We start from the raw sequence: 26,056 nt of genomic DNA on the forward strand, positions 1-26,056 counted from the left end.
TGTTTTTCTGTCCTTCCTTAACAGTCTACAAAAATGGGCCTTTCACCCTCTACACTAAATTTGTATTTGGCTTTCATCTCAACTTCCCATGTTTGGATAATAATAGCAAGCCACAAGGCAGCCATGTTCTGGCCTCCTGGTTTATGCAGGGTGTCTGTCGGTTGCACACTCTTAACCACTCTTGAACTCCTTCTTGGCACTTGGTTACAGGCCTGGATACTATGATAAGGGCCCAGCTGAGCCTCTCCAAGATGTGGGACTAAAATGTTACCACTGAAAATGACACTATTTCTATTAGGGACAATAGTTTCAAAGAAACAGGTGGGAAATTTGGCAGCTTTGTCTGTGCATCAGACAATTATTACACATAATGAAAAGGCATCTTAATTCAGGAGTAGGCATTTACCTTGATAAATACTATAAACCTAAACTGAAAACATCTGGTCACAACTCTAGTCAGGAGTTTAGAATATTTCCCACCATTGCTTCTTGGTTTGATTATTATGAAACTGAATTGATATGGTCAAGTGGTGTTTAGTGAGCTCCATTGAACCAAAGAAACACGTGACATGTTGTTTTCCCCCCAGCTGGAAGTCAAGTTGAGGGTCAAGCACTAATGGGTGAAGTTGTAGCACATTAGATCTTCATTTGTTTGGTATACTTTACATATTGTACATTTCTCTGGGGAGAGAAGTCTAGGTAGTCTGCATTGCATCAGGTTTTAGTCAATCATCCAAAAATTAAGCCATGTACTTTAGTTAATCTCTATGATGGACAAAAGGCCACCTATTAACCACAAACAAAGTTAAACAACTTTCAAAACGTGCTTTTATTTATATTTAATATTTTTTACATTTCAAATATAATACCACTTGGAACATCTACATTAAAACAATGCTAAAACAATGCAGAGCCAGATGAATGAAATCATACTTTACAGACAAGATGAAAAAAATTTGAACCAGTTTTAAGAGAATAAGAATAAGAAGAATATACTGTAATGTGTTACCATTTTGATCATTGCTTAACAATACAGTAGCACCAGTATACATACTGACAGGCATAGTCAAAGTATACTTACACTTGTGAGGAAATTGTGTTTCTTGTTTTCACATAGTTTGTCTTACAGTATGCAAAATGTGCATAATATTGAGGTTTAATTAGGTGCAAATTTTCTTCAATTTGTCCTTTGGTATGTGCATAATCAAGGTGGAATGCAAAGTACCAGATCATCTTAAATGCAGATGAAGAAAACAATCTTTGTAACCAATGGCACATGTCATTTCACCAGATGACTTGACAAAAAAGAAGATTGCAAAGGGCATACATCATTACAAGATAAAAACTGGCTTGCAAAAACAACCATGTTTCTCACTTTAAACTTCAAAGGGAATGGTTAAGCTTTACTTCCCCTTAGCTTTGCTCCTTGGTTGAGTTCCACTGAAGGCAGGACGGTGCGATAAGGAATAGCATCTGGCTATTTGTTCTCCACCATGGGCAAGGTACGAGAAGAGGGGTTTATGTTAAGCAAGGTGCAAGTATAAAAAAGCCAAAACCACAATGTGTGTGGGGTCAGACCGTCCTTTTACAAATTATTCAGTTCCATTAGAGTCTGGTCCAGCATCTGGTGCATATCGAGGTTCTCTTCCTTAGCGTGTGACAGTTTCTCTGTTAGAACATCAAATGAAGAGGTTTTAATCTCACACAAGCGAGCATAAGTCAGCCAGCTGGTTAGCTTGCATTAATAATCAAACTGACTGCATTATTCAGATTATTCAGTCATTAAATGTGGGTGCTTTCTAATCAGACCTACATAGCACTGAGAGAAAACAAGGGAAACACGATGAGTAAACAATCTCATATTATGGATATGCAAGCAACCATGCAAACAGCTGACAACGTTCTTATAAACATAAACACAAAACAATCCATAAAAATGGCTTATTGTATAATGTTATAATACTAATATTAGAAAATGACACATGTGAGGTAATCCCTGATTGTCACTATGTTTTTTTTATCACACTTCCATCAACAGCAACACAGATTTCAAGCAGTGCAAGCATCATATACAGACAATGCAAACTGGAAGTGCTTTGGATCATATACACAGATCATACACACGTTAAAAACAAAAGATTAAACATTCAGACAATTTAGTCCTGGTTCAAGGCCACACATAGTTCATTAGTAAGAAGGCGTTTTTTCTCAAGTTGCTGGTAGAGACCATCTTTGCAGTCAGACAGCGAGTAGGAAAACAGAAAGAGGACAGGAAATCAGGAAAAAATAGTGCTATGCCTATTGACACCTACCTTCTCTAGGACTAGAGACTTTTTATCTTTGTATAAGACATTGAAAATATCTGAATAGCTGTTAAATAACACAATCAAATATGTTGATGTTCATGTTTTTTTTGAGTGAGTTTTGGCAATATACTCTTCATATTTTTGTCCGCAACAGGTAAAGCAAAGCAGAGCAGTGTGTGCAATGAAAACAGAGGATGAGCAGATTTGAGCGATAGGTAGAAGAAACTAAGGCAGCAGACTCAAAATAAAATCTCTAAAATTGCATGACAACAAAATAAAAAAAATGATGACAATGATAATGATAATGATGATAAAAAGAATGATAAAGAAACATGTCAACTCTTGTCCATTAGGTACACCTTATCATGTGCTAAAATATATCTGTTCAGTACTGGAACTAAAGAAACTGATACTGAGAATTAACCACTGTGTAGCTTCAGTTTGGTCTGACATTTTAAAGAGTTTAAGGATATGGCTCAACTGCTCTTCAGACTCATGTCTTTTGAATTGTGAAGTCTCAAGCACACCAGAAAACTTCTCACTTCTGCTCATCTTTCTGTCTGAAGTTATGGCAATGACTTTCATAAAAAGACTCAGAATGTGTGATTGTATGTTTATTTAAACATATGACAGGATACTGTGTATCATACAAAGCCCCATGTGTCATAATCACTGATGTCTTAATAGAGAGTGAAACAATGCTTCTCAATCACACAGTTTTCCCAGCAACCAGAGGAGTCTCAACACATCTTACATACTGTTCTGTATTCCACTATTTCTCTACTTTACCACAATCTTCCTAACAACAATCCAACACCAATTTCCTCCAATATTAAAATCTTTTCAGAGTCAGTTCCCCCTGTCACAGTACTAAATGTTGGAAAGTGCTTGCATGCATCAGTCTCAAAAGACAACTTGGCTCAGCTTTCATCAAGTATCTGTAGTTCTTCTAGGCGCTGTGCATTTAGCAGTTACTGTGATATTCCTAATATCTCAGTTTCACAGAACAATATTTAAAGAAAATAAATAAGTACAGCCTTCGAAATCTTTAAAAGTACACCAAGGAAAGCAGGGTATGGCTCAACGAATGGTTTGTTGAGATGCAGAAATAAAACATAAATACATTACTTAAAATCAAGGCTTCCTGGTTTTATTAGAGCCCCTTGAAAATAAATAGATATGAAAAAGAAAAAAAAGGACAGAGTAAAGAGATACAGCTTACATAGAAGGAAGGACGTTTATTTTTACACAACGTAGAAAGATTCTAGGATTCTGTACAAGAGATGGGATGCAATTAACTTTGACGTAAGGAGGAAAATATGAGGAAAGGAAAGCACAGACAGAGAGGGAAGGGAAAATGGAGAGAAGGCCGGAGAAAGATGACAGATGCCACTCAGCTGGAAGGAAACGTCTTTGATGAGGTGTAAACAATTTATCTGTGTGGGAGAGAAGAGGGTACAGTGAACCAGGGGAGGTGGTGCGGGACCCACATAAATTTTGCGATCGGCACTACAGAACCACAAGAGCGACGGCACTCACTACAAAAACATCAATGCATGGTTGAAATGCATTGTGAGAAAGGACAAACCGACAACTTGAACACGAACTCTCCCAGAGAATGGCTGAATGTTAAGGGACAAGGTTAATTGAGCAAAACTCTCAATTCAAAAACAGGGATACTGTTACGGCAGTTCAACTGGCGTAGTGATGGAATAAAAGAGGACTTCACAAACACACAGGGCCTTTCTTCTGAACAGAAGTAGACCATATTAGTAGAAGACAAACTGAAACACAGTTTGAGAAAAAGGAAACAATCAAGGTTACAGTGACTGAATCTGATTCAATGAAATGCTTTCTTCATGGAGTCCACATTTCAATAGAGAACTAGTATGCATTACTTGTGATCGCAAAATATAATGGAAATTTCCATTAATATTTTTAAATAGGGGGAAAAATGGCATTGATCACTTCTCACATAAAAAGTAATACTACACAATTAACGCAGCAAACAACAAAAAACAAACAAAACCCCCCACAAAAAACAGATCCATGCTGTTTTTGTTCATGCACAAGATTACACCAATGATACTGATACAAATCTTGTATACAGTATCATTTACACCAGTCAAGTGTGAAAGGAAACCACTTCGAGAACACACACATGAAAATCATGTGTGTTTCAAGTTTCAAGTTTTAGACTAAATTTTTTAAGACTAGATTTAAAAAATAATAGCAATACAAGTGTTCGAAGTAGGAGTCATGATGGGTAAAAGAAAAAATTTGGGGGTGGGGGGGTAAGGCCGCTGGTGTATGGAGTGCAGAGCAAAAGGAGGTTGACGGCAGAACGAGCAGGCACAGAAAGTTGAAAATTACATGGAAGTCATGTCGTTGAGGGCGTGGTCCAGCTCCTCGCTGATGGCCTTGTACTTCAGTTTCTGAGCATACAACTCGTCTATTGGTGGGCCAGGGGTGCAAGGGGGTGTGCAGTGAAAGGGAGGAAAGGTGGAGGAGTACATGACAAGGAGGTGAAGGGTGAAGCATCCAGACCATTGCCAAGACAAGGAGGAAGATGGAAGAAAAATTGGAAAGAGGAAAACAAAGTTACATCAGAAAATGATCAGAATGGAAGTGCAACAAAAGTCAGGGAAAAGTTCTCAGTGCCATCAAGAAATGTACAATTTAGTTCACTGCTGCATGGCTCTCAGCCATTTATGCTTCTAAAAAGACTCCTTGAAGCCAACATCTAGTCCCAAAAATCCCCTAAAAAGATTCCTTTCTAACTTGGATCTCAAAAACATATATTATGAAAAACTCACTTTTACAGTGTTTGCACATAGTGTATTTGGATCTCTGATGTGCCTACTAACACACACACACTGTGAAATAAGACCACCCAGTTAGTTTGTTGTGTACTCTTGTGATTCAACACGCCATTCAGATTGTATGCCCCTTCCTACATCACGTGGGGTGAAGCTAGGCTAAGCACAAAAAAACGTGCACATAACGTGAGGCTGGACCAGGGGACAGAGTTGCTGCTTGCCAACATACAGTTGCTGAGCCCCAGAAAGCTCTGCAATAGAGAGCCGCCCAGAGTGCAGAGCCAAAGAGTCGCTGCTGCAGCTTTTCAACCTAGCCAGAGCTAACACCGGGGTCACACACCACCTCAGTTGCTGTCATCAATAATAGATATCTTGAATGCTGCTAACTTTATATGATTTTAAACTTACAGAGTATATACCTATGTTCATAAGCAATAACTTCACTATCATATTTATGCCTTAAGATGACGCTATATTGAGTGTGGATGGAGCAGCTACAATGTTAGCATAGCTCTGATCGATCTGAGCTCCATTAAAAAAACAAGTATTTTAAAAAGCTGTTTGTCATCTTGTTGACAGACCTGACAAAAGGATGAATTCAGGCTTTTTATACATCAACATTATGATGTAGTTCTTTCAGCATCCTTTTGATATGTTTATTGTAATTCATTTTTAGTTTATTTAGACTCAAATCGGCCATTTGAACAGGGCTGTTAAGACAGGATGAGAAGGCTGCTGTGGTGCTTGATGCTTGTGATATTTTGACCAAAGTATATCAGATATATTTTAGTAAGACCCCAGGAAACAATGTTAACTTGTGAACTTAACTTGGGAATATAATATTGCATCTTTAATCAAAGAGACTAATAAAAGGACACTACAACAAAAGTATGATGCTGTCTGAAAAAGGAGGCATGATGAAATTAAGAGGGAAACAGAAACAGAATTGAAAAGCAAAGTAAAACATGGCCTAAAGAGATTTTTTTTTAAAGTACTGAGCACTTACCTTTATACCACAACTGAAATAATAAACATTTCAAAATGAACAGAACAGAATTTAGAAAAATCATACCTTCCAGGTCATCAATGGTCTTCTCAAGCTTGGCTACTGATCTCTCAGCGAACTCAGCACGAGTCTCAGCCTGTGGTGTAGAGACAGATTTATGAGTCAGTGCAACACTTGAACTGTAAAACTTCACCTTTGACTTTTCTAAATCAAGCCTGCAACCCCAGATAAGGTATTGTGAAACTTGCCTCCTTCAGCTTGTCAGTGAGGACCTTGATCTCCTCCTCATATTTGTCCTCCTTCTGTGAGTACTGTGGGACAAAAGCAATGGTAGGAGTCAAACATATAGTCACAGAAGTGATACTATACAATTTTTAAAACATGAATACAGCCAAGTATGATAAAATAAGAGAGAAGTGAAGAGATCCAACTCCCTATCCACGAGTCTCCTGGGGAGGTGTGGGGTTTGACAGCATGCAGTTGACCAGAGAGTCACACACTTACCTTCTCAGCCTGGGCCTCCAGTGACTTCAGGTTGTTGGTCACAGTTTTCAACTCTTCCTCAAGCTCAGAGCATTTGCTGGTGTTTTAGACAAGGGGGATAAAGTGCAAAGGACAAGAAAAGGGGGTGGAGGGTAAAAGTGACGAGGGAACCAAGGATGGACAGAACCAGGGGGACACACGAAATGGGTAGAGTGAAAGTAAAAGAGAGGGGAGAGGGGAAACAAGATAAATAAGATCTACAGGGATTAAACAAATAGGGAACCTCAAGTACCTTAAAGTTCCTTAACAGAGCAGGAATGTGGGAATAGCAACGTGACTCTTTTAATCACACTAACAGTAGTGGGTTAGTGTTAAATAAATAATTTGGTAATAATTTGATCAAACACGGTGCTTCTCTTAACAGTGAGGTATTATTCATGCACAGTCCCTGCCATGTTAGAGTCCTGAAAGAGTCTAATATACTCACAATAAAAGAGGAAAAGAACAAACACAGCAAGCGAAGCAGAAGCTTCATTCAGCAATGTGAATGAAAATGGGAAGAGCCACTCATCGAAGATACTCAGTATGTGTGTGTGTGTTCATTTTGGTTTAGTACCTGTGTGACTGAGTTGTTTAGTGATTTCATGCTTTGCTCCAAAACTCTTAGTTCATCACCCGCTCTTCGAGATCGTCTGTTAAGTGGGTGTGGCGTAAGCGTGCAAGCCAAAAACCATTGAAACCATGGTGTGCATGCAAATAATCAGCACATGTAGTAAGAACACAGGGCACACTGTTCAAATGGAGACAAGTGCTATACTTTTTGCTTCAGTGCTTCAAGCTAAAATTTTAATGCCAACATACATGCATGTTTAAGTGCGGATGAATGTAAAAAGTGAAACATACGTTTCTGACAGCTCAGCGCGCTCCTCTGTACGCTCCAGGTCACCCTCAATGATGACCAGCTTACGAGCCACCTTTAGTTGCAGCACAGCAAAGAATTACAATACAACTAATAACTGACGACTGTGACACAATTAGGACATGGTTAAAAGATATCTCTAAGATTTTAAGTGTACAACTCTAATATGATTGAATCATAATTTAAAAATGTTGCACCCAATACTGCATCTCTAAGAAAAACTAACAACTAATCAAGATATCTTTAAACAAATAATTACATCTTAAAAATCCACCTGTTATCTGTTAACTGTCTTTGAGTTGTCAGTTACAGATTTTAGTGCCTGAGCACTCAGTTCAGGGTTGAAGAACTGTTTTGGGGTGGTTGCCAGTGGCTGAAAAACTCGCCTCCTCATATTTGCGGTCAGCCTCCTCAGCAATGTGCTTGGCCTCCTTCAGCTGGATCTCCTGCAACTCCATCTTCTCCTCATCCTTCATGGCCCTGTTCTCAATGACCTTCATGCCTCTGTGTAGGAATACAAACAGTCAAGGGGTGTTAGGATTAAGGAGCTGACTTGCAGTCTCCCTGATAGGAAACATGTCAGGTGCCCAGCAGTGATTGCTGGTAAGTCTTTAATACACTCTTCTAACATAAATGGATGATTGGTTTCTGACATGACATAGGTAGAAAATACAGAATTTGGAATGATATGAAATGACTGCATTATCTGTCACAGATTGTGTGACAATGAACTGCCAGAGGTCTGAATCCCTGCTGCTCTAAAGAACCCACCTCTCACTCTCATCAGCAACCTTCTCAGCCTCCTCCAGCTTGGTCAGAGCAGTGGCCAGACGCTCCTGAGCACGATCCAACTCCTCCTCAACCAGCTGGATACGTCTGTTAAGGGAAGCCACATCTCCCTCAGCCTAGTGAGATTAGAGTAGCAACAAGTCAGGAGATGCACATCATCTGTCATACACAAACCAGAACTTACATTATACTGCACACTTACATATCAGCCCAAAGAATGCAGGTAGTGATTGTTATTTTAGGGGTTTATTTTTGATGCAACCTAACTTAATTTCATGTCTGTAATCACAGTTGTCCAAAGGTTTCTTTGTGTCACCTGTTGTTAAAGACCCTCCAGGGAGGCTTGCCTTTGCTCCTCATTGACTGTGTATAATGATAACAATGTCCCAAGCTGAGAGAAGGTTGAATACCCCGTCTCATTATTATTTGGCCCTGAGAGAAACATTATCAAGGCTCAAGTCAAATTTCCTGGCACAATTATACTGCAAATGAGTGATCAAATGCTCCACATACATCCAAAGAGGAGACTCCTGATAACTCGCAACTGTGGGAGACATTTAAGAGGTAATATTATATGAATTGGTCGGTCAAATCTGGTATCTTAAATAGGTATGTGATTTTTGAAGGAAAAAAGGAGCAGACCTTTTCTGTAATTATACAAACCTGTAGCTACTTCTGCTTTTTGGTGTCTGTTCAGCAGGTATGAGACTTGGACTTTTCTGATGCTAAAGTGAAAACAGGATACAACCACCACTAGTTTCACTGACTCAAGAGGTCTATGCAGGCTGTTTCCACCACAGCTCATGCCACAGTGCAAAGTGCATCTCAATTTGTGAAGCATGACAACACAGTTTCCTATAACCTATCAACTCAGGCAGTGGGTTAAACCACATTTACAACATATCACGCTCGATGAGCAAATAATTGAATTACAAAATGTAAGACTGAGCCTGAGTTGAACTCTGACAACTTAAGCTCAGCTGAAATATTTATTTCCCGTCTAGATAACTGCCGCTATGTTCACATGGGGGGAAATCACTCTTTGTAGTTGTGTCCTTATATGGGCAAGTAAAGAGCATCAGCTCACAGTGCAGACATGACACCTTACATTTTACCACAGTTTAACTTACTTCCTGGTTGCTTAAAAATTTTCATCCAAATGTTTATTAATAAAGTCACCGGCTTGCTTGCAGAATAGAACAAAGCAAACTTTCAGGAAATCATATTGAATGTTGCCATTACAGAAAAGTGCATCAAAGGAGATGCAAGTGAAACAATTGTGATGAAGCAACACAGTGACACTATGTGCTACGGTTGCTCAACTGTGCTCTGACTTGGGCATCAGCGGCCTAACGTTACCAATTATAAAGAGCTTAGCCAGGAGCAGCAGGCTATCAAAGCCCTCAGCAGAGACTACTCTGTGGTCAAACTGCATTGAGCCAAGTAAAACTCAGCCTGCAGCACTGCGGTGCAACTATAAACAGAAATCCCGCTGTTTCACTGCGTTATCAATTCAAACTGTCGCCCTGCATGCGCGGAGCACACAGGGGGAGGCTACCTTGAGGGAGATGTGCGTAATTTGATAAGCAGCTCCTCTCTGGCTGTATGGGTAAACATGCTTACTTGGTCCCTGGCTTTCCTCTCCGCGTGCAAGTCCTTCTGTAATCTTTCGGCTTTCTCTTCAGCATTGTCTGCCTGACCTTGCAAAGATTTGATCTTTCGTTTTACTGCCTCCAGCGATGTAGCTCCAGCCATTGTTTACTCTGAGAAATAAAAAAGTACTACACTGTGAGCTGCTACTGCCGCTGCACAGCTTCCGAGATATTGACAAGGAGCGAGATGACGTCCTTGATTGGTCTGAAAGCTGCGTAAAGACAAGCTTTGTGGAGACGCACTCTGCTGCTTCTTGTCCAGGAAGTGAAGTTGATTTAAAAAAAAAAAAAAAGCAGTATTGCATATGGTTGCGCAAAATACTGCACTATGGATATATTGCGTCGGCCATAAAATGACAATATGCGACATTTTATTGATTTGATGTAACAATGCAACATCAATGATAAGAGCACATCCATTCATATAGACAGCATTCGTCCTTTTTGCAACAGACTAACTGAGCGGCAGCGCCCTCTGCGGGTCAACTGTTAGCAGCACACACGATGGCACTAAGATATTTTGAGACTTCATGCCATTCAATAGCCCAAGTCTTCACTGAATACAGTAATTACAGGCTATGTTTTAAAACGAGAGATTGTAAATATCTCAGTAAATTCCTCTAGAAATATGAAAGGGACACATGAGGACAAAGCAACCTCATAAAAAGCGCCAAGTAGTAGTTAAAGTCATTTGAACACCACAGCCGCATTTATCTTTCTATGTATCAACAAAACTTAGGTCGACTATCGCAAGGTACTTGAAAAAACGTCATCATTGCCAATATGATCGAGTAAAACTAACTACACTACGAGCTAAAGTCACACAACAGCATAGCCTGACTCCCTGTTGGAATCCAATTAAAGGATTATTACAACAGGTTTTCCCTCAGAGGCAGTTTATAGGCCCCACTACACAAACTGATTCCGTGGATTGATCCTTGCGAGCAGATGTCTTTGTCTGCTGCGCTTTACCCCAACTTGGTCATTGACGAGACTGTTTGTCGTAAAGAAAAAAAAAAGTTTATGAGGACCTAAAGTGACTTTGTCTCAAGTAGGTCGCGACCTTTAACTGCCTAGCGCTAAATAAGTTAGGCTACTTAGTTTTCCTGACATATATTTAAATGAGCACGGCGCATATATTTTAAATATTTTAGCTACATTTCATTTTAATAAGCATTTATTGTTAATTATTACTGGGACATTTGATGGGAAACTCTGTTTTTCTCTGTGGTGAGTACAGCGGGCAGCCCGCAGATGTGAGCTCTATCCTGACCATATAAAGTAGTAAGCTATATTTATCCAGGCGCTTGCTCTCTGCGCTCTTGGGAACACTGCACATTAGGCCACATCACTTTTCACTCTGAAAAAGACTTCTTCTGCTTCGACCTACAAGACTGAACACATGGAGGCATGGAAGCATACCATATTAATATATAAAAGACAATGAATAAATTGATTTAAAAATAATAATTAGTGTATCAGTTAAATAGCCGATGTGGCTTTCTTTGGGCTGACATGTAATTAAGTGATTGTGCATGCGGTCTGTGACAAAATATGGAGCGACAGTTCAACAATAATTAAATAATAAAGTCAGTTTGATGATCCAGGATGGGCAGGTGTGCAAGACCCACACATCCAAGATGAGCATACTTTCAGAGATAATAGATCAGGGCAGTTTGAATGTATTTCTCTGTGGTGTTGAACTGTCACAAAGTGGTGAGAGAATGGAGGTGTGAGGAAGCATTGTGCAGGAACGGTGCCATTGTGAATCCCTTCCTTACTTACATCGGTAGCTTGCTTCTCAGCCAGCTCAAGTTTCTCCTGTGCATCTTTAAGAGACTCGGAGTACTTGTCCAACTCATCCTCAGTTCCCTTCAGCTTCTTCTGCAGACCTACCAATTCGTCCTCAAGCTAGGACGAGTTTCAGTGCGGATAGTTTCAGAGGTGATCAGGAGGGAGACGGAGTGGCGTGAGCGCACAGGCGCAAGAACGCATACAGAGACAGACAAGACAGGAGAGACGAGGACAGGACAGGAGAAAGAGAGAGGAGAAAAGTTAGGGAAGATCATGCACATTAAGATCAGGTACCTTGGTGGCGACCTCCTCAGCGGTCAGGAGCTTTTCCTCCGCAGTTTGGAACTCCTCAAACACTTTATCTCTTTCATCTTCAGTAATACGCAATTTCTTTTCCAACTCTCTTATTTCGTCGTCTAACTATACATGCATAAAAGACATTATAAAGTTAAACAGAATATGAAATAAACATTTATGCAATTTACTACCAATTAATAATCATTTAACATTTAACATACTAAGCCATATTTACATCACCAATTGACAAAATAGTTGAGGGAGGATATATAACATCCAAAAAAAATCAAGATGTCTTATTCTTAATTTAATCCTCATTTGGAATTATCCTTGAAAGAAATTAATCCGTATTTAGGAGGCAGTCCATTTAAAGGGCAGCAGCTTTACATTGCCACTGGTATTCCTGCTTTTTCTATGGATCTTTGGGATTTTCCACAAAAGAAAAAAAAAGTTTTAAAAAACTCAGCCGACCTGTTTGCTTTTATCCTCTGATGCTTTCTTGTCTGACTCAGCCTGCTCAGCTCTGTCCAAGGCATTCTCCTTGTCGAGCTTAAGCATCTGCATCTTCTTCTTGATGGCATCCATGGCTGCTTATTTCTGTTCGGTGGCACCGATAAAACGTCCAAAAGAAAACCAAGGTGAGACTGGGAGAGGGGCTGGGGCGTCTGTGCCTAACTGAACGCTAAGCTGGAGTGCGAGCTCTGCCTCACTGTGCCCTGTCAAATATGTACTTTCAAGAGGGGGGTGACTGGATTCCTTTGCACATCCAATACTTTTTTGGAGGGGGCGTGTGTGGGTGCCCCGACGTTTCTAAAGGATGTCCTCTGCGATTCGTTGCTGCGAAACATTTGACTTTTGGTACGCCTTTATATGGGGTGTAATATACAAGCGAGCAGATTCCATGGAAAGGCTTCCTAATGGTCATGTAATATAAGCCACTGAATGTACAGAAGAGAAGGAGATGACCAGGCTGGATGAGCACAGCATTAAATCTCTGCATAAGATCTGAGTACAGTTTGTTTCACTATGAAAACAACTCATTTATAACCCTAACCCTTTATTTGGTGTCTCTTCTGTATGTTCATTCTCTAACATCAGTGAAATCTTGGACATGTTTAATTTTTTATATTAATGGTCTTTTCTGATTCCACAGTGACAGTGTCCTCCTATGCATCTATGAGAGACTGGGATTTGGACCACAGTAACAATGTCATCAGGCTTTGTGCACCCACTGATGTCTCTGTGTGAGTGTGTTTGGGTGGGTGGGTGTAATATAATATGAGTTTTATTACCTTGAGGTAATTGTGCTGCCTGAAATGAGATGTTTTTGATGAAGCAAAGCAAGCCCTATAGGCATTGTTCACAATTTGAGGGAAGTGTTTACCTGATAATATATTGGGAATCCTCCCTGTAAACTGTTGATGTGCCATTTGACTGTGGCAGGGAGCAGTGCAGGAGAGGTTTTATAAAGAATAACAGCTGCTGAGCCTCTGACTGACTTGGCATTCAAGAAATGTTAACTGCTTTACATACTAGTAAAGAAGAATTTTTCAGGTTAGTAATTTTAAACTTGAAGGAGGTTAAAGCTACTTTTAGCTTTACATTTTAGCCCATACATTTCTATTAGAAATTAGACCTAGTATTAGTTGATTATTTGACCAACTAATACCCCTAATTGAGATTTTAACATTTTTAATATTATATATGCAATGAGCTAGAATTAAGAATTTAAATACACAAGGGTGGTTACTGAGGACACACCAAGTGTGTCTTGGTCTTCATAAAGATACTCAAGGATATATTTAGGATCGCCTTCTCTTTCACGCACCTGCCTTAGTCTGTAATAAGGAGCCAAGACACTGTGGCCAGAGTCCAAGGTCCAGTGTCATTAGATATGGTTCCAAAATAATACTTGTCTTGCCGAGGCTTTTAGTGTGTTTTGTAGATAATTGTTGCTATGACTGGCAGACTTACTCATACTTGTAGAATTAAATAAGCTGCCCCTTCTTCAGACTTTACCTAATCAGTAATGAAATATGGCAGAGACAACATTAGGAATGGTGTTCAGGTGCAATTTCCTTATCATGTTGTTTTGTTATAATTTGAAGTTTTGCTCTGTCTCCAGACACTGGACTGTAGATTTGTAAAAGATGCAGATTGATGGGCACAATAATAATAGAAAAATAGTTTGATAATGTAGTGTCAGCCCATGTTCTAATACGCTGGCATTTGGCTAATTGTGATTGGCACTGAACAACGCTTAGGTGACACGTGTATCACATTTCATTTCAGATTTCAGTTTTTCTTTTTTCTCAATCTGCAGACAAATGACAATGATTCAGTCCAGTAAATAAAGTATGTAAGTAAAGCTTGAAGTATACTGTTGCACAGTCTTCCAAGATACTGTATTACTTTACTGAATTAAGTAATAGTATAGTAGTCATATATACTTTGCAAATTAATGTTATTCATGTTTGGAAAGTAGATATTTTGCAGTATATAAATACTGTTTGATTATAAATGCACTTCTAAATGCTTCTTGATGTAGTACTGTTCAGATACTAAATGTTAATTCATTTTTGTCCATTTTAATATTCACTTATCTTCATAATATCATATCCTTACCATCCTTTCAGTAAAGCACTGTTGTTAATCTTGATTTGCAATTTGATCTTAATTACCTCAAACAGCGTTTTCAGTTAATGGACTCAGTGGAGGTTTGTAATGGCAGGCTGGATTTGCTGTGGCATTCTGGGAATGAAAATAAGCTCCATTATGATGTTTTCCTTTAACATACTGGCACCGTAAAAATAGCCTAGGGCAATTCTCTCCGTCTGTCCAGATGTTATTGAAAAGTTGCTGCCTTCCAATTCACATCCAATTGGAAAATTAAAGGTAATGCAGGCTTACTGCACACACACATTAGAACATAAAGCATAATTATGTTTTCATTATTTCTCCATTTTATAGGTATTGTGGGAAATACAATGACAGACAAACCTGCTCAATATTTCAGGCAGTTTTTTTGGCGATGGTTGCTTTCTGAAGCCACCACATATCCAGAAAGAGTTTCTTTTTCACGGCTGTGACGTGAAAAAAAAGCTCCAGACATATAATTTTGTGTTCTTTGGAAAGATTCTGCTTCTCAAAGTCTCTTAAGCCTCCTACCAGAACAGCTGATGAAAGCATTTATAGAAACGTTCAGGACTATTCCCCACCATTTACATTTAATAGTATTTAAAACATGAATACTCATCATATCTTAACAAGTCATCCCATAACTTTGTAAACAATCACTTCTGTGAATTATTTTATTGTCTATTGAAAAAGGCTCTGACTGTAGAGTGAATGTATGAATTTACTCAGGAGCCAAGAATATTCTCAATATTCATCCTCATTGGTGGCAGACTTTCCTGAATGAGGAATTCGCTCCTCACAACATAGAGTTTTTTTTTGGCACTGAAAAAAAACATGCCATCAGACAACTGTTGCCATTTTCTGGACAGATCTGACACACTCCGACATGTTGGAATCCTGATTCAGTTGTCTACATGAGGCGACAGCTGAGTGAGACAGGTGCAGAATTCATGCTCATATTCACTACCCTATCATTATCTTTATTTTCCGGTCATGAGAGATGTCCATAGCAGCCATAATTATGAACAAACAAACAAAAAACAAACAAAAAAATCAGTATACAGAACCACATTAAGATAACTTTTCAGGGCCTGCAAATATTTATAGTGATATTATGAGTACATCTAGATGTAAAAGATGCAAAAAAAGGGGCCAGGCTGTCAAACAAACTAATTTTCACATTCCAAACAATAACAAAAAATATGCATAACTCTAAGATTGTCAGCGCTATAACTCTGTTGCCCAGAGTTTGTAGTATAGTTTGTCATCTCATCCATTTAGATGACACACTGCCACATTTCCAAGGGCTTTAATCCTAATGATAATACTTCATCGCTGTATTAGTTAATCCCCTAGGCCTACAGTGACAACCCACCATGTATGTGGAATGTCCGGTTCTCCCGAGTCACCGCTCAAGGAGGAGCTCAGTTGTACTTGGCTGTTGTGGCTGATGTTTGTATAAGAGGACCCTTGGGAGAGACATTTAAGGTTCTCTCATGGCTAAAATGATTCTGCATTAGAGGAACTATTTCACTGCCTCTGTTGAGGCTTAGTCACATTGCCTGTCTCATTAAAAAGTGCAAATAAATTGTCTCAAACTCTTTGCTCTTTACCAAAATTATATCATTAGATGTGAAGCTACACTAGTCTGACATGTATCTGGTTATTTTCCAATAATACACCACTAATTGTAACTAAGTAAGTAAGAGATTATTGAGGGTAGCTCTCCCTCCATGTTGAGTGCGCAGCCACTGAGTGGAACTTTAAGAAGCACAGTGCTGGCAGGCTCCTGGTCAAATATCACCAGAAGATTTCTGCAGACATGTCCAGATATATATAGAGAGGACTCCATGGCTCTTTCGGACGATACCCCTGGGATCAGATAGCTCCATGCAGGGGCATAATCATTTAGCATAGCAAAGATGGAGAGGGGGTAAGGGAGTGTGCAACCCAAGCTGTAACCCAAGCCTGGTCGATGCTGTACTGCCACTGAGCTTATTCACAATAATGTTCCACTGACATATACTGTCAGTTGTAAGATTCAAACTGGTGTATTCCAGAGCACAGGTGTACAGCTTACCACAACCAACGCACAGCCACAGTATTTTACTTAAAGGATAGTTGCAATAAGGCTGTGACACTTTGATTTGCAGAGTTTTGTGTGGCGATAAATCTGTCATTAAGGGTGTAAATCACACAGAAGTGTCCTTCGGTTGGTTAAACTTACTGTTTCAGTGGAAGGACAACTGTTTTAAGGAAAGTGAGAGAACAGTATAAAACGTTCAATGTTCCCAATCATTACCACGCCCATGCTTCATTTGTGGAGTCAAATTCCTGGGGTGTGAAGGTCAAATATTTCAGCTGCAGGTGCTCCATTGAAGATGGGTAGCATTCCTCTTGTGCCAAGTTTTTGCTACAGTAAAACTAGCTGCTGTTAAATGAAATAATCAGTCATCACTCAGACTGTAAACCTATAATAAGACTCTTTTGTATGGTTTACAGAAATACATGGTGTATTTTGGGTTTTTTACAGTGTGTTGACTAAAGGATTATGTTCATGATATATTTTGATAACTCCTGATTTGAATTTGTAAAAGCATTTTTGAAGTCCAGATTGTGCTTTTGTACAGACATTGTATGTTGGTCAAAATAGATGTAATTTGAATGTACTTAAAATAAGAAAGTTTGAAGTTTGCAAAGAAGCCTCAGAGATACTGTGCAGGCAGCTATGACTTACTGAGAGAAAACAAGCTGAGCTATGGAATAAAAATACCAAAAGTGAAGGCTTCCAGCGCTGCAAATACAAATGTGGGTAGAAGTCCTAATGGAGGAATATTTGTGGCCTCTGCAGGGCTCCTCCCAGACTGTTTGTTTGTGCAACCTCTTTACAGATGGGGACACACAGAGAGGCAAGAATGTCGGCCATATCTGATGCTGCTCAGTCAGCCTAGACAAAAAGGGGAGTAGGGGCATTCGGGGGGAACTGTCACGACTCATTTAAAACTCATGCAGGACTCACAGAATCCCAGTGTAAAATTAAATTTTCAGAAATGCCAGACATGTCATTGCATGAATACTGGCACAAAATCTATACAGGAAAACAAGGCTTTTTGCACATTCATTGTTCAAGAAAGGGAACGGGTCAAGAGGGAAGTGGGTAAATGAATGTTTACAGACATGTTGAATTTCTCCCAGTTTGAGATAAGAGATGCATTACACGGCATAAATGCCGCCCTCCTCAGAGATCCTTCTTTGAAAGATCTTCTTAAATTGTTGACCGAAACACTTACTGACCTTTGCTTTGTATTTGTTGATATCTTCTTACAGCCTGATTATTGTGGCTTGGTGTTTTTTTTCTTTCTTTTCACTTCAGTTCACAGCCTTCAAGCATTTCATAGATAGCCCTCTTTAAATATTTGTCTTAAATCGTTTGCCCCTCATGTCACAGGGCTAGAAGTTTCCGTGTTTGCACACAGAGGGAGAATCTTTCATATATGTGTCCATATATGGGCTCTCTGGTGTAAGCGAGGTAGAGGAGACAGAGGAGAGGGCTGAGTTGCGGGGGCTTTTTGTGAGGTCCAAAGACGTACTCGATATTTCTTTCCATTCCACAGGGCTATAAAACTTCTTGGTATGCACTTCTAGCTCTGCCACTGTTCTCCTTGTTACAGTCCTGCTTGTCAGAGCCCTCTGGAGCAGAGAAATAAAACAATGGCAGGCAGAGGAGGATGCTGGACTTCTATGGTAGTGTCTCCCATGCCATACAAACTTCTCTTTATACACTCATAACAACAAAATTAACCTAAGCTCTTCTTAAAGTAGAGTAATCCTCATCAAATCATTGTTGTACAGTTTTAGTAAACAAGAACTTTCACTTCTCCAAATTTGAAGAAAGTGAAGGTCTATATCAAGTTTATAACTCCAAACCACAAAAATGACCATAGCTTGGCTGAGGGAAAGTCATAATGTAGAGCGTGTGCGAGAATCTATGGTGATGAGACATTCCAGTGTGGTTTTGAGTGGCTGTTTGAAAGCTTACAGCCTGTGTTCACTGTGACTGGGTCACAGTGGACTCTCTGCAGTGTGGAATTCCACAGGAACCCACAGCTCTGCGGCACCTGCATTCTTATAACAAAGCCTGTCAGCAGCTCCACTTTTGATCAGATGGCGTGACAAGCTTAGACTCACTGCCCAGTTAGTAAGTTAGATAAAGCAGTTGTGCAAAGTCAGTTGTAAAACAACTCAGAGTGCATAGACATGAGAATAAATAGACATTCATCTGCTGCGGTCTAGTTAGTTCCTGCCCTGTGGCCTTAGCTGTCTGAGATAACAATATACAGTATGATAAGGCGGTAATTAAGCTACGTGGTTGCCTAAAGAATGCATCATTCCCATCAGAGGAATGGAGAAGACCAGAAGTATTAAGATCCTACTTGTTTCACCGAAAAATGGCCCCTGTAAACCTTTTTTTGTATCTACATTATCATATTATTATACATAGATTAAATAGTACTGATGCACTAGTGTACATTTAGCATCTTGATGTTGTATCTCTTTGAGATGGAACTCATTTTAAAGGGGCCATATTATGCTTTTTGTGGTTTTCTGTTATTTATATACTGTGATGATATTTGATTTATATATATTAAACATGGTCAGTGTTCCAAAACTTGAGGTTAATGTATGTAGAATTGGTTTTGACCTGCCTAAAATGTTTTTTATCTTGCAGCCAAGCTGACGTCTGCTCGATGCGCATGCCCATAAACGGCTGTCCGTTCCATAGCCTTTGTTGCTAAGACTTTGTTGACGTAGCCTCCTGATCCGGTGGATTCCTGGTTTCCTGAGGGAGGGGGAACCTTAAATGCCCTTTAACTCCTCTATATAGTTTAACCATTTTAGTCCAATTGTTGCCAGTCTAGGGATTGGGTACCGTTGAGAGGAATAAAAAACAAAGCTCTGATACACAAAATGTAATCCTTTTCTTCGACCTTTCCTTGATGTTTGCTTTCTTTATGAAAAGTTAAAAAAAATATGTCTGTGGGTTTTAAGGGGATCACACTTTTTGGTGGAATTGCCAACAACAATAGATACTGGGAGGGTTCTCCAATGGGCCCAAACTAGATGATGTTTTTTTGTGAGGGGCCACCACCCAAAGCAGTTGGGAACTGCTATTTTTATAATTAACCGTGTATTGTTGTAAGCTCCTAATATAATATTTTTTACATAAAATATCAAGTAGTAACTAGTAAATAGCAGCTGTCAAATAAAACTATAGTGGAGTAAAAAGTTTACTATGTCCCTCTGTCCAAAATGTATTGAAATATGTCCCATAAAATAGAAAAACTCAAGTAAAAGTACCTCAAAATTATACTTCAGTGCAGTACTTAAGTAAAGGAACCTGGTTACTTTCCACCACTATGACTGTGAAGGAAGTTGTGGATCACTCCCTCTTTTGATCCATCAGAGTAATAAGGTGAGTAAATACAGCAGAACAGAGCAGAACTGTCCATGTAAGACACAGTGGTAAAGTCCCACTGATTAATCATTTTGGACTTTCCCACACCAAATCCCCTCATGAAAATTGGCATCAGTGTGGAGAAAAATCTGCTGAGCATTGAATGGAGTAGCTGTTTATTCAGCTTGAATTCAGGGCGGGGAGGCCGCAGGATTGAGAGAAGAAAAGGAGCCAAGGATTTTTTTCTCTGTAGAAATGTGGCCTGTCATCTAAAGGGTGTTGAGAAAGTTTCCTTATTAAGACTGAGGGGTTTGGATGGATGAGTGTTACATTTCACTCTAGACAGCTTAAATCCCAGGAGACACTGCAGATCAGTTCCAGTCGGCAGCACAGTCTGAGACAGACGGTTCCCCCTGTTCCACAGCTCGCTCTCAACATTGTTCCAGGTATGAACAAAACTAAGAGGAAAAATCACTGTAAATCTTGGAAAAGAACCTGACTTTGGAAGAGAGGGTGTCGGTGTCAGGTGATAACATTTAGTAGTTATTCCTTGTGTTACTTATGGTGCTGTCCAAAATTAGCACCCAAGTTTTATGTCTCAGCTCCGTCCTAATATAGTCCTGCTGTCATTGCTGACTAAGAAATACTGTTCCTTCCTTACATGATGGCTAAAGTAGCTACTGTGCCGTCATAGACAGCAAGTACTGTAACCCATCAGAGGATGGACGCTCTGATGGTGACTGCAACTAATTCACATAAATGGACCACCCAGCTGATATACCATGAAATGAATGAATTCTGTCTACTGTGGCACTATGTAAGGGACACTTCCTGCAATTTGATACTCAAAATGTCACTTATGATATTTGGCTTGGCAGTTAAAGCCTTGAAAATGAGACCAGCTTTCTTAGTAAGCATGGTTTTCATTTCATCTCACTCTCTCCACTTACTTCTTCCATCTAATTGATGGCAGTCGGGTTTGAAATTAGACATGGCGAAATCAACCACCATATGTTACTGTAACCTGCTACTGTAACCTCTTCATTTTTAACTTGTGTCATTACCGCACACAGACAATAACCAGTTCCAAGTCCTGGAAGAAAGGGGAGATCACTTTACAGTCTCTGTTTACTATTCTCATTAAATCAGAGGCTGTACAGTGGATACATTATGGAGCCAACATGTTGGGAGAACCCCGCTCATGACCTAAAATAGTCATGTGTTCCAGACCTGAGTAAAAGGCTCTTATAGATCCACCAGCTCCTGTCTCCCTGGTTTATGTTAGGGAGCACTGCTTCTCAGAGCAGGTAGGAATGTGAAAATTAGTAAACAACAGGCATCCCTTTAACACAATGACCTCACTCACTTTGGTGAAATCATATTGTAAGTCACTACCATATTACAAGGTGTTCTTTCTTCAGCAGTTACAGAGCAACTTGAGTATGTTTGAGTATCATGAATACCATACATATGTACACTTTACGTTGGCAGCATCGTTAGCGCATGAGGCGCTTGAGGAATTTAGTAAATCTCTGGGAAGTTTGGTGATTCTTTCTTATGAGTTTTTGAAAGTTCCTTCTCTCTGCCATACCATCTTTGAGTCTGGACTATTTGAAACTTCCTGACAAAATGGACTGAAGCTAGACCTAAATTACAAGCATTCAACACATAAACAATGCTGGTTTCCACTCCTTTATCAGTTTGGACAAGCTGGAAAATTCTTGGCTTGCTGTGGCACGTGCTGCTTGTAATATTGATAAAAACCTCCCTCAGTCTGGATTCTGTATATCACAATTTCAATATATTTCTAAACACAACATTTGTACTTCTGTAAACTTTAAAAAGAACTCTGGAAAGATTGGTGTGCCGGCAAGCAGCTATGAAGAAAAGAGGAGGAGAGGATCTTGCACATCGCCTACAGCTTAGCAAAACCTTTTGTTCAAAGATGTTTTCATTTGTCTCAGAAACAGCCTTGTCGGATTTAAATGTTGTCTCTGAACAAAAATAAAAGTTTCAGTAGCATGCTCTGGACAGACTGCCCAGCCCGAAACCAAACAGCCTTTCCTGATGTGCATTTTTTCCAAACCTCGCTTCCTCTTTCTTCACATTTCTACAAGTGGAGAAAAGTGGAGAGAATTGGCATACGGTAGGACTGCTTCCCTCCCTCAAAGACCATGATACCCTCTCAGTCTGTTTATTATTTAAGCCTGACCTAAAGAGGATACAGGTGAGCCTAAAATGACCAAACGCTATCCCCAAAAGACCAATTACCACACTGTTATATAGACATTTCAGAGAGTATCATTAACATGCAACAACAGGCTACATAGTTTTACAGTGTGACAACTTGATTTCACTGAAGATGTTATAGCACAATTCTTGACTCCATTTCTACACAATGACACTTCTAAACATAAAGTACATTTCCTGTTAACCAAGCTCAAAAAAATATAAATTTATGGATTTAAGAAACCATGCTGAGTTTGTTTGCTGTGCCTCAATCATGGCTTAAACATACTGCACATTGGTGCTGAACGATGAAAAGTGGAGAGGTAACCCAATGTAATTTGGTTTAGACGGGTTGAAATGGCTTCGTTTTGAGAACTTGAGTGTGGAACAAAGCATGAACTAAATAGCTGCCAGGCTGTTGGGATTAGGCACGGCACAAGCTGTGGTGACTGCAAAACCAACCTTCAAACTCAGATTTAGGATGCCTGAGACATACAACACAACACTGAGGATTATTGAATGTCTCATGATTTTATGCCTTTTGAAATAAATAAAAAAATGTCATCAGGTTTCAGTCCTTCATTAAACAATATGTTGAGTGAAATAAAAATAAAAAATAAATTATTAATGCACCACTATTATAAATAGAACATTCTTGATGTCTTGTTTCCCTGAAATTCATTCTGACATATCTGGCGTCTTTGGAATATTTGAGATCTTGACAAAGTTTCAAAGCTTTGAAACTTGCTGCACACAACATAACTTTGTAACGATACACCTGCCAAAAGTCTGTGGGGTTGGGAAGGTTAATTAAATATGCCACGGTGAAACAGATCAGGCATCAAAAACTAGTGCCGACAAGGTGCATCTGGAACCCATACCTACAGTACATCCACAAGCAGGAAACAGAGAGAGCTTACGAAATATACCCGATAAAGAAGTGTACAGAGGGGTGGTTAAGTACAAGATAAACCCCAAAATATTTGTTATCATGCTGATCATTGGAGTGTTTTGTCAAATGGAAATTTTTACAGTAGAAAGTTATAAATGCATGGCCCTGATGGAAATTTGACTATAGCTATAACAGAGCGGTTTACCACTTAGTCTGAAATCATGAAGTTCATGACAATAAGTAGAAGGCCTAGAGCAGACTGCGGCTCTGCTTAACGTCGTTCATCTACTTAGGTTTTGATAGCATATAAACGCCAAAGTTAACCAGAAAAACATCTTCCAGGTCCTGACGACAAGAGAGAGGGAGGAGGGGAGAGAGACAGAGAGAGAGAGAGAGAGAGAGAGAGAGAGAGAGAGAGAGAGAGAGAGAGAGAGAGAGAGAGAGAGAGAGAGAGAGAGAGAGAGAGAGAGAGAGAGAGATGGGCACTCCCAGTTAAACACATGGCTTCAGTTTCCCTCTCCACTGTGTGGTGTGGTCTTGCATGAGACCAAAACACTCAAACAACCAAATATGGTGTTCATTATGAAGACTCAGTGTATTGTGATGACTACCTCTAACCATCTTTTCCACCATATCCTCCTGATACAAAGAGAGGATCAGCTTCACAGTGACGAAAGGCTTGATCATCAAAGAGGATGATCAAGCCTGCCTTGTTGCCAGTAGAAAACCAACAAAAGTACTTATTACTAATTCTCATTGTTCACTGTGAGACTGTAACCCAGAGTGCAAGATTTTGAACTCTCATTCTTGAGCAGAACATCTAAATGGGAATCACTGCATACTTCAAGGTCTGGTCTGTGAACAAAGAGGGGGAAAAAAGCACATCCAGTATGTCCATATTTGGTCTGACTAACTTTGCCAAACCTTCCACTAGAACATATTTCTCCAAACCTCCACTGACTCAGCTATGAAGGACAATACTGACATCTTCTGGAAAGAATGCTGAATGACTTCATTTTAGAGGAGGCATCTCTTTTGTCAACTAGATGCATGAAAAGGACAAAATAATCTTCTAATGTACTGGTTGTTTGAAATTCTTTATTTTTGGTGAATACAAAAAATACTTTTGTGACCAGATAAATATTATACATACAGCATCAAATCATAAAACTAATGGAATCTGTTAAAGAAAGCACAACACCTATTCATAACAGAGCTACTGTAGTAACATTTTCTATTTCCGTTAATACTTAGACAAATCAGTTAGACAATATATCTCAGGGTAATTCTTACATTTATCGATAAAAACGTAATTTTATAGTGGTTAAACAATGAAACAAAGAAGTAATTCAGTCCAACATTTAAGAGGGACTTGGTATAATGAATTTTCTCGACTTCAGACACAAATTGCCACATGCTTATGGAATGCAGTCTAGTGTTAGTCTTCGATTATGGTCGCTAAATCCTAAGGTATCCACAGATGCCCTTTTTGTATCAGCATTATAGCATTGTAGGCAGCTAGGCCACCAGCAAAGGCATTGTATTGTATGGCAAAGGACTAGGTGACAGTTTATTAAGACCCTGGTGGGGAATAGACTGACATAATGTTCTGATCCAGAGAGGACAAGGCTCAGGCTCCCACCCAACCTGATCTTCAGCTGCTCGCAGGGCAGACTCAAGTAAGGCACTAGTACACAATGCAGAACAGACACTGGCATGGACAGACTGAGGAGATGACCTGTTTAAAATTTCCAATATATTATACATTTATATCCCAAAAAAAAACAAAAAACCCGGCATTGAACCAGTTTCCTTGATAAGAGCTTGAAGCTATTTCCTTTTCATTTGTTGGGAGAGTGTCCTACATTTAATATAATGGAAGCTTTAAATTTCCTTCTTCAGTGTGTTAAGTTATGAGCAACGCCAGTGCATCCAGTGTGCTCGTTTCATTCAAGAGCCTAAAGCGAAATAACATTGCACACAACCAATCTTAGAGCCAATAACAGCGCAGACTCTCATTATCACCTCGCTAGAATATTCAGTGTAACATATTGCTATAGACGGTCAGTCTGAAATGAAAATGCCTTCACCAAAACAGGGCAGTAATAAGTGGGGAATAATCTAAATGCATGTGTGTGTACAGTACAGGGGCACCTGAAAAATAAAATGTGGCTAGTGTTAATGGGAGAGGAATTAAAACATCAAGACAAGGAAGAACAAACATGGCAAATAATGTAAACATAATCACAATTACACAGCTCTGTGTATGTGCGGGAAAGAGAAGAAGCTCTTGTGGGGATTACATACAATGATGTGATGTACAAGCAGCATGACATATTTGGTCACATTTAGTCCAGATTCTACTGAATAACACAAATTACACCTCTCTGCTCTTTAAAGGATCAGTGTGTAAGATTTAGTGGCATCTAGCGGTGAGGTTGCAGATTACAACCAAATGAATACATCTGCCCTCATCCTCCCCTTCCATTGCAAAAGAATCTTTCTAGAGCCAGTGTTTGCTTTGTCCATTCTGGGCTACTGTAGAAACATTGCGGTGCAACATGGTGTGCTCCCTAGGGCTCAGTCTAAGGTAATGAAAACATAATTCTTATTTTCAGGTGATTATACACTAATTAAAACATAGTTATATTCCATTTCTGCCAAGTCTGTTCTGCTAGATGCTACTAAATCTTACACACCGGTCCTTTAAAAAATACTATTTTGTTTATTTAAAAAAAAAAAAGTCAAGAATAAATATCTTCATGTGGTCTTATTTAA

The 26,056-nt window shown here is 39.4% G+C and overlaps 1 protein-coding gene across 5 annotated transcripts; it reads right to left on the reverse strand.

Moving 5' to 3' along the window:
- Nucleotides 1-826: 826 nt before the first annotated feature.
- Nucleotides 827-12,776, reverse strand: LOC133981722 (tropomyosin alpha-1 chain). 5 transcript variants are annotated; one of them, XM_062420552.1, is made up of 10 exons: nucleotides 12,537-12,768; nucleotides 11,760-11,885; nucleotides 8,305-8,438; nucleotides 7,920-8,037; nucleotides 7,518-7,588; nucleotides 6,636-6,711; nucleotides 6,380-6,442; nucleotides 6,198-6,267; nucleotides 4,680-4,758; nucleotides 2,908-3,742 (listed from the first exon to the last, which is right to left on the reverse strand). In XM_062420552.1, the coding sequence occupies exons 1-10, from the start codon at nucleotides 12,648-12,650 to the stop codon at nucleotides 3,739-3,741; spliced, it is 855 nt and encodes a 284-aa protein (XP_062276536.1). In that variant the 5' UTR covers nucleotides 12,651-12,768; the 3' UTR covers nucleotides 2,908-3,738. The 5 variants fall into 5 exon arrangements, with proteins under 5 accessions (XP_062276539.1, XP_062276540.1, XP_062276538.1 ...); XM_062420555.1 differs by lacking the exons at nucleotides 2,908-3,742; nucleotides 4,680-4,758; nucleotides 11,760-11,885 and adding exons at nucleotides 827-1,668; nucleotides 12,063-12,188 and having other exon boundaries at nucleotides 12,537-12,776; XM_062420554.1 differs by lacking the exons at nucleotides 2,908-3,742; nucleotides 4,680-4,758 and adding an exon at nucleotides 832-1,668 and having other exon boundaries at nucleotides 12,537-12,772.
- Between the last annotated feature and the right edge of the window lie 13,280 nt (nucleotides 12,777-26,056).

Source organism: Scomber scombrus, chromosome 6 (assembly GCF_963691925.1).
Source record: "Scomber scombrus chromosome 6, fScoSco1.1, whole genome shotgun sequence".
Lineage (NCBI taxonomy): Eukaryota > Metazoa > Chordata > Actinopteri > Scombriformes > Scombridae > Scomber > Scomber scombrus.